We start from the raw sequence: 9671 nt of genomic DNA, 5'->3' as shown, positions 1-9671 counted from the left end.
AAATATGGGGGAAGGAATGAGAATGAGAGCCATTACCCTAATCAATATTGCTAGTCTTTGGATGAGTTGGCAACATTTTATGAGGTACTTAAAACATTCAATGCCATAATTTTATTAAAGTTTGAGAAGTATTACATCCACAACATTTTTACAAGAAATTATAGGTGGTAAATTGTTATTGATACTAATTTTAATTCACAACTTAATTTACTTTTTTGTCCACCTGTAACAACCAATAACAACCTATTACTTAAAATTTGTTATGAAAATGTTGTGGATATAACGTTTCTATTTAAGTTTAGTTTTTTTATTTATTTTTCTGTGAAAACAAATTTAGGTGTTTATTAAGTAGAAAGCCTTTTTATTTTTGTTGTAAGAGGGGGCATATGCATATGTTTAAGCTAGTTGGTCTACTTAACAAACTTAATTCTTAAGGAGAATTAAACAAAAATTTTAAAAATTTAAACTTTAAATTATTAAATAAAAATTTGTGGGTGTGGGGGGTGCCACGAACCCTTTGTCCCTTAGTTACTCCATTCTATAAATGCATTATAGCAATTATTATATGTGTAAGGGCAATTATATATGTATAGGTAGCTTTTTTTTGGGATGAAACATTAGAATATGTCTAGGTCGCTTAATAGATGATAATTATGAACTATTTGGATTTTCAGTTTTCATCACCCATAACTCTGTTTTCATCGCTCATAACTCAAAAAATGTGGGTCTCATGGCTGAATGGTTTGTTTATGATGACATTTTTGTAAATACACACATTAAGGGACCCGCGGTCAGAGGTCCACTCACAACTTTTGACTTTTTTTTTTTTTTCACTGGGTTCAGTGAGTTTGGGTGGTCTTCTTCTTCTTTTTTTCTTTTTCCTTTCACAAAGAGTGGTCTTCTTCTTCTTCTTCTTTTTTCTTCTCCCTTACACGCCGGTTCTAGCCTAGTCTAAATACATCTTCTTCTACTTCTTCTTTTCTTTCCTTTTCACTTGTGTTTCTGGTTTTTTTTTTTTTTTTTTTCACTGGGTTCAGTGAGTTTGGGTATTGGGGGTTGAAGGAAAAATTAAATAAATAAAAACTACACCAAGTCAATCCATTGGTCCCACAAAAAATAAAATTTTTTGAGTTATCAAAATTCGAAACAAGTGCTAAACATACCACCTTAGGAAGTTGGGGTATCTTAAGTGATGAGTGAGTAGTGATAAGTGATAAGTGATGAAAAAAAAAATAGCCCTTTAGCATCTTAATAAGTTTTGTGCTTGGACATTTTTGGATGAACAAAGTTTCTCTCCAAATTAGTTTGGAGAGAAATCCTACAAACTCATCATATATTTTTATATTGAGTGTGAATTTTGAAAATTTAATCATTAGATTGCATGTTCTTATTACATTCTTAATGCTTACAAAATGTCAAGAATATCAAAGATCAATTGCTATGTCATCAAATAAATGTTATAATTTCAAATTTTTGTGATTTAAAGTTGTATATAAAAAATAAGTTAATTGATCAAATAGTAAATGATATCCAATTTGAACGAAATTTGATACATATATTAAGAACGTAAGCAACATGAAATTTAACGGTTAAATTCTTAAAATTCACACAAAAATAAAAAATAAAAAATTTGAAGAATTCCTCCCCAAAATAGTTTGGAGAGAAACTTTGTTCTTTTTTATACACATAAACGTCACTTTCTTTAAGATATTTTTTTCCTCTCCTCCTATGTCGGTTGAAATACTTAATATCAATCATTAAATCACCATTACCACTAGTATTTATATATAATAACAATCCCTTCTTAAAAAGAAAACAAAAAATATAGCCATCGACTAAAAAACGCAACAATCAATCTTCTTCTCAATCCTATAATCTGAGGAATAGCGAATCATGTCGCGGACGCTGGTGCAGCCGGTAGGGCAAAAGAGGCTTACCAACGTTGCAGTGGTCCGCCTCAAAAAGCACGGCACTCGCTTCGAGATCGCTTGCTACAAAAACAAGGTCCTCTCTTGGCGCTCTGGCGTGTACGTCTCTCTCTCTCTCCCTCTCTCATTTTCTTTTTTTAACTGTTCAGTGTTTGTAATTTAAACCTAATAAAATTTTCAGTTTTGCAATCACATACTGTTTATTATTATTATTATTGTTGTAATTTTGGAACAGAGAGAAAGACTTGGATGAAGTGTTGCAATCACACACCGTTTATTCTAATGTCTCCAAAGGAATTCTTTCCAAGTCCAAAGAATTGCTTCAAGCTTTTGGAACTGATGACCAGACTCAAATTTGCTTGGAGGTCTGTTTTATCTTTTCTCTTTATTTGTTGTACATAATAATACTCAATTTGTTTTTTTTTTTTTTTTTGTTAAATGTTCGAGGTTAGCTTCATTTCATTTGTATTGAGATATAAGTGCGAGACTTGCAAATAGTAGGAAAAATAAGCAGTAAGCTGGCTAGTAAGTGCATCCCAAATGGGACTTGCTTATTGTGTGTGTTTTGTTGGGCAGATTTTGGATAAAGGAGAGCTTCAAGTGGCTGGGAAGGAGAGGGAATCTCAATTGTCCAATCAGTTTCGCGATATCGCCACCATTGTTATGCAGAAGACATTCAATACCGAAACTCAGCGCCCTTACACCATTGGCATGATTGAGCGGCTTATGCGCGATATTCATTTCGCTGTTGATCCTCATAGCAACTCTAAGAAGCAGGTATTAATAAGTACTAATAATATGCTTTATTTTGATCACCACATTGTTTTATGAAATGGGAAAATCTTGTTACACGCTGAAAGCACGATTTTCAGTGAGTGTGTAGTAACGAGTGTGTGATGATCATGGAATTTGTTATTTGTTACAGTGATTTTACTCTGAGGTGTTTTGAGCTAATGATGTATCTTATTCAGGCATTGGAAGTTATACATGAGCTTCAGAAGCACTTTCCAATAAAACGGTCGCCAATGAGATTACGAATTGGTGTTCTGGAAAAGGATTTTGCCTCACTTCTGGAGAAGCTGAATGTCTGGAATGCTAGCATCACCTCAAAAGATGAGTCTGGAAGTCATCCATCTGTCGTAAGTTCGGATCCTACGTTATCAATGTACAAATGTCTTTTACTGTTAACTATAATGGACATGTATGGATAATTGTTCCCCATTGTTTAATGTGGTGTCTTTGGAGGGAATGAAAAAGCAGGTGTTTTGAAGATAATGAGAGATCCATGCCAGACCTCAAGTTATTTTTCTGTAGAACCTTATTCGATTGGTTGTTACCTTTGCGAAACCAATCATTTTCATCTTTTCTTGATTTTTTTGATTTATGTAATTTTTGTACTTGATTTGTTGACCCCTGTGTACTAGAGTGTCCCTTTTTTGATATCAATAAATCTTATTACCTATCAAAAAAAAAAATTCCTATCCCAGATCAGTTAGTTCACTATTACTCTCATGCTTGTGCTCCTAGTGTTTTAAACTAGTCTGCAAGTGGAGATAATAAGAAGAATTAAGTTGGATAACAATGGATTGAAATGCACTGATGTCTATTAGGAGTGTGAAACTTGTAATATGGTGGATCAGGGACCAAATTCAGAGACCGATTGCTGCTTTAATTTTTTACTTTTGGTTTTTGATAGTTAAAGTTGTGTAGTTTTATGCACTATCACTCAATTTAGCTAGTAAATTCTATTGGTGTTATTCCTCAGACCTAGAATCAAATATTACCTTCATAGGCCCAAGTGGTCTCCAATTAACCCATATAAAGCAGAATGTTACATGATTTTGGGGGGGGGGGGGGGGGTGTGTTAATTCCTCAAAAAATTAGAATTCAAGATGCATCTGAAGTCCTTTATACTCTGTTTGATGTAGAAAACAAAAAAAGCGGTTTATATTTGTTAAATTTTAATTTTCCTTTAAAGAGCATTTTGCATTGTAAGATGAAAATTTTGTTTCCTTTTCTTAAAGGACAATATAATATCAGTTGGTACACTTCCAGCATGCTAGTTAGCTTAGTGGAATCTCATAAACTTATGTATGATCATTAATCTATTTTTAGCAGTTTGTGTTGTTCATATTGTTTATTTGTTGGTAAGCAGATTTCTGAAATGAGGCAACTCTGTTTACTTACATATTCTATGTTTGTTTAAATGTTGCACAGATTTGTGAAGTGGATCCTGGTTTATATCGGGACTGTAGTGAATTTGTAAGCAGTTTGCAAGGAAGGTTTGAAGTCCTTGCATACTCTGTGCATGTGGAGGAGGACACCCATGTGGATCATTATGATGATTATGATGATGCGCCATCAGGCCCGTCACGCCTACCCAAGGAATCTGCTGACTCTGTGTCCCAACTGAGTGAAAATTTACAAAAGCAGACTACTATCTCTGGCGGAAATGGGAATGCCAAGGCGGAGGGAAAGCAAAACAAGTGCAGCACATGCAATGCATCTTTCGGGGATGCCAACGGATTTAGGGATCACTTTAAGAGTGATTGGCACAAGCATAACGTAAAGCGCAAGACTAGGCAACTCCCTCCCCTTACTGAAGAAGAGTGCATGGCTGACATAGAAGTGGAGGACCTAAAGTCAGATTTAAAGGATTATTCATTTTAGGATGGGCCTTATGCTTTGAGAGCTTGTGCAGGTTGACCAAAGTTCACCTATAGATTACATGATCCTATGTAGTACTTTTAGGCCAATTTTGATATGGACAGACTGCATTCAATTTACTAGTAAACTGTGTTTGTGCTGTTGTGTAGAATTCCCTTAAATCGAAAGATGATTGCATAATTAAAGCTCAGGATTTGAATCTACTCTCTCTGGCATTTTCTGTATGTGAAGTGTGTTGAGTCAGTGTATGACAGCAGAATTTTGTACACACATGATTATTTTTGTAGTGAATCTGTTTCTAATTCTGCTCGTGTTTCTTAATCTCAGTGATTCAATCAACCCTTATTTTATTTCTATGGGCCAAGGATGTGCCATTCATTTGAAGATGACAATAGGACAATAAGGAGCAGTCAAGGGTATTCAAATATGTTCATACTACCTGGTGAACCTGGTTTTTTTGCCACCTCAATCTCTCTCCACTTTTCTTCTTGCCATACCCGTTACAGTTTATACATGAGTTTAAATTATATGGCTGATAATTACTTCTTGCCATCCCGCAAACCTCCATCATATTATAGAAACCATAATATGCCCCCACTATTAAATGTGCCTGATGGAGTATGAGAGCAAAGTCTCCTACATTACAAACAGTCAAGCTTAGTCTTGACTCTTGGAAACTAGTTTAATAACTGGATTTATATCCGATCAATATGGTAGGATAAACATTTGTGTTTCTTATACAAAAATTCTTGATGAAAAATATTGCATGTAGCTCTGTTATTATTATAACAGATATCGTTTCTTTCGTTGTTACATACAGAGCAGTTGTGCCCTTATCTTTATAGAAAACATAGACAAGATATTTACAGCTTTTTAACATATTTAAAAGAACTATGGTGCCTAAGGCAGCTTAAACTCCTGACTTCTATTGGTATGTCCATCTCTGCTACTGAAAATTTCTTATGATACAAATTTTAATGCAGTTGGCCAACAGATTCTATAAATATTTAGCAAAAAAAGGTCTTGAACATATAACCATGAAGGAAGTTGCAGAAATAGAGAATTTCTGCAAGTGCCAAACCCTCAGAAGTCAGAACAGCCAGCTTCCATCATTTGCATAGCATATAGAACAGAGTTGCTTCTGGACGATTATTTGTACAAAAATTCTATACAAAACCAAACTTTTGCACCTCATCTTTCAAGTTCACTCATGACTTTAGAAATTATCAACTTTCATAATTTTCTTGTCCCTTGATCTTGGAAAAAGGGGTGATGTAGTAGTTGTGCAGCTGTAGGACGTGCCAAGGGGTCCCTCTGCAAGCAAAGTTTAAGGAAACTATGTGCATTCTCTGAAAGGTGACAAGGAATTTCAGGAAAACTTTTGCTGTTTGCGATTTTAAATAGTGCAGCTACCTAGTGAAAGATAAAATAATATGAGATTGGTTCTTAAACTAAAGAGATGCAAATTATAAATCTACAATGACATACCCCTTCATACTGGCTCCAAGGTGGCTTTGAAGTAGCCATTTCAAGAACAGTACAACCTAGGCTCCAGATATCAACCGCAGGACCATAACCACCCAAATTCATTATCACCTGGAGAAAAAATTTACGAAAGACAATCATTGCCAAACTATAAACATCGAAGGTAAGAAGAAGGAAGTGAGAATGATATGGAAGGAGAGAAATTTGGAAGAAACTACTACCTCGGGCGCCATCCAATAAGGGCTTCCTCTAAAAGAAAGCATTGAAGAGCAGGATGTTGTCTGATGTAAAGAAATAAATAGGAGATCAGAGATGATTTGTTTAGGAACGAACACAATAACTGTGGAATTATTCAAAAGAAATATAGAAGAAAGATACATGTTTAGCCATGCCAAAGTCAATGAGTCTAGTTTCACCATTACGATCTATTAATATGTTTGCGCCTTTGATGTCCCTGCCAAAGGAAATACAAGTTTCAGTTCCTGAAAATACAGACTATATACCAGAACAACCGTTACAACTAAAACTACTGAAACATCCAATAACATGTGCACTGTAATTCTTCCATGTAAGTATATACCACAAGAACCATAACAACTAAAACTTTTGAAACATCCAATAACCTGTGCACTGTATTTCTTCCATGTAAATAAGCTAGCCCAGAAAGAATTTGCCTGGTGTAACTTTGGATAACAGGTTCCTCAAATGGACCATATTCCCGCAGTAATTTATCAATTGAGGCCCCAGAAACGTACTCCAAATAAACTGAAAGTTTTTCTCTACCCTGCATCAAGAATTCAGAGTTATTTGCTATACCAGTTACACGTTCCTTTCCCAGTAGTTTGGCGGATTTAACTCCAGAAGTCATAAATTAACTGTTACTCCATCTTTATCCATTATATTTTCTAGGAAAACATAGAGGATCATATGCACATGAACAAATGCTTATTTTAGGGTACAATGTAAAACACTGTACTATCTCAAATCTGGAAATGGATCTAAAGAAGATAGTATATAGACTTCGTAAGGATCGCACATATGTTATAAACATAATTTGTCATTAAACTCACTTCAGTAGAATCAATCAAGAGATTTTTATACCAGTGTGTGGTAGTTAATCCCGCTGACTCACTAAGCAACTTTTTTGAGTTTCAAACCCAAAAGATAGATTCAAAGCTGAGAATAACATGGATTTCACAGTAGAAAAATGATTTAAAATGATTGAAGTTTGCGTACCAGTTTGCTTCCATAAAATTGGACAATGTTTGGATGTGACAGCTGACTAAGCAATGCTATCTCCTGTTCACACATGTAGAATGTGTTACATATTATTCTAATACCTGCGTCATGATGCTTCAAATTCAGTGTTTTAGATACAAATATCAAAATCGTTTCAATAGAGAACAAAAAGCAGCCATACAATGCAGATGCAATCCTTCATTTTTGCAGAAAAATATGAGAGACACCTGGTTCAGTTGCTTGAGACATTCTTTTGAGGCCTGATCATCAGAAATGACCCTTACTTCCTTTATTGCACACATTTGTCCATTTTCACTGTATTTACAACATTAAATTACATCAATATCCACTACTCCATATCTTTTGCATTTGACTAGTATTGAAGCCCAACAAGAAAGCAGTGAAGTCGAAAAGAGGGAGGAAATTATGCTACCTATTGAATCCTTCATAAACATGCCCAAATGCCCCTCTTCCTAGAAGCTTTCCTTTTCTCCACTTCGACTGAAGTTTCTCAGAAGGTGGAGAACCTGGAGGAAGGGGAAGAGCATGACATGGATGCCTTCTACTTTCAAGCTTTACAGATGGAGACTCCAAACTTGTATCACATAAGAGCAGATCCTGAGGAAATGTGCAAGCTGTTAAAGTTTTGGATTCCAGGCATGAAATTCTTGACCATGATTCGCACCGGGATTCTTCAAATAGTCTGTGATAACCATGTAGCATTTCTTTTGTTAAAAAGTGGAAGATTACACAATTACTGTCAAAATCATGGATGAATTCTTGATGTTTAACTTCCACAGCGATTTTCTACTTCAACCAAAAACTCATTACATCATATATAACTCCATAAAATATCTTAGAATCAGACTCAAACCTCAAAAGGCCAAAGCATAGAGAGTAGATAGAAATCAATTCCAACAATTGCTAAGCTAACCTCCAAGAATAGACTATAGAGAATGTGTGGCTCTTGATCACCTTCTGATTAATGAATTTTTAGCCCAAATCGCTATCGTAGTGGCTACTTCCACCAAAACCAAATCACCATAACCACCACCAAAAATGCCCTTACCACTTCTATTCTCAAATCTCATTGCGGTTGGTAAACTTGGTTGGAAAATGGTGTTTTAATTATGAGTATTCTGCTTGTTTTGTTTTGTGACAAGGAACGCGACAAATCAGAGGAAGTTGGTTTTGCTTTTGATGTTTTGGTAAGTTTTTATAATGATTTTCCAATTATTATGTTTTTTGGAAAAGTATTATATTCGAAAGAAATCCTTAAGAGCAACATATGTTAATGATTTTTATTCAAATACAGAAAATCTTTGCTGTTTTGATCTACAAGAGTGACACAACTTGCAGTAAAGGGCAGAAAGAAGACTTTTTGCTCCAAAATAACTTGCAAAAAATCCATATTTACAAACTAGCAAAGAAAACAGTTATGTACATCCTTCAAACCTTCTTTACAAAACAAACTCCTACTTTTGTCTTTAAACTGCTTTTTTTTTTCTTTCTAAACTGTAAATTTTAAACTGCTTTTTTTTTCTAAACTATAAATTTTAAACTGCTTTTTTTTTATTAAAAAAAATAGACAAAATAAAAATGACTTGATTTGAAGCATAGTATTGAAGTTCCAATGGCTGGGCATAGAAACACCTATTTACCTTTGTGCTCCACGCAATTAATTGGCCTAAAATGATCTGGGAAAGATATAACAGAGAACATAGAAATCAAAATGCAAATGGAGGCCAAGTTCTAATAGTTTTCTATATCATAAAAAAAAAAAGAACCTGAATTTAACTGACCAACAGAACTACAGAAGTTCAGAAACTAAAAAGCCAGAATAGGGGAAGGAAGAAACAAACCTAAACGAACCAAATTCCCCATGATCACCATTGTTTTCATTACACTTATCACAAGAACACCAAGATGAACTCTCACTGGAAACTGAAAGTGGCACCGTCTCAGAATAAAACCTATTAACGCTTATAGGAGGCTGAGGAAGAGGATATGCTTTTTTCTCCACAGTCAGGCTTCCTGTATTTGAATCAAAACTGCAAAACACAGAGAACCCATTTGTAGAAATGGAAGAATCTATGAATTCTTGACTTGTTTTCTTAGAATTCCGAGCAAAGAAGATTGCTTCATCCAAGCTCTTTTGCTTCTCTCTGTTCAGATTCCTCTTGTTGTTGTAATCAGTAGAAGTTGAAGCTTGGCTCTTCCTGGCTTCTTCAACTTGTTTCCTGTGACCTTGTTGTGCATTTCTTTTTGAGTTTCTTGCCCACCGAGATGGCATTTTGAGGGACAGAGTCAGAAGCAGAGCAGAGCAGAAGTTGCTGTTTTGGACTAAATAAG

At 34.9% G+C, this 9671-nt stretch overlaps 2 protein-coding genes across 2 annotated transcripts; one reads left to right on the top strand and one right to left on the bottom strand.

The window, feature by feature from the left end:
* Positions 1 to 1789: 1789 nt before the first annotated feature.
* On the top strand, positions 1790 to 4798 carry LOC142618422 (uncharacterized). The gene is made up of 5 exons (XM_075791354.1): positions 1790 to 2027; positions 2164 to 2293; positions 2505 to 2705; positions 2900 to 3067; positions 4146 to 4798. The coding sequence occupies exons 1-5, from the start codon at positions 1894 to 1896 to the stop codon at positions 4596 to 4598; spliced, it is 1086 nt and encodes a 361-aa protein (XP_075647469.1). The 5' UTR covers positions 1790 to 1893; the 3' UTR covers positions 4599 to 4798.
* A 545-nt stretch (positions 4799 to 5343) lies between these two features.
* On the bottom strand, positions 5344 to 9641 carry LOC142619109 (mitogen-activated protein kinase kinase kinase 3-like). The gene is made up of 9 exons (XM_075792175.1): positions 9182 to 9641; positions 7753 to 8022; positions 7547 to 7634; positions 7317 to 7379; positions 6704 to 6864; positions 6459 to 6534; positions 6302 to 6361; positions 6084 to 6191; positions 5344 to 6008 (listed from the first exon to the last, which is right to left on the bottom strand). The coding sequence occupies exons 1-9, from the start codon at positions 9610 to 9612 to the stop codon at positions 5829 to 5831; spliced, it is 1437 nt and encodes a 478-aa protein (XP_075648290.1). The 5' UTR covers positions 9613 to 9641; the 3' UTR covers positions 5344 to 5828.
* Positions 9642 to 9671: the final 30 nt, after the last annotated feature.

This window comes from Castanea sativa, chromosome 12 (genome assembly GCF_040712315.1).
Source record: "Castanea sativa cultivar Marrone di Chiusa Pesio chromosome 12, ASM4071231v1".
Lineage (NCBI taxonomy): Eukaryota > Viridiplantae > Streptophyta > Magnoliopsida > Fagales > Fagaceae > Castanea > Castanea sativa.
Note: the sequence above shows the minus strand (reverse complement) of the source record. Positions and strands in the feature narration are given on the sequence as shown.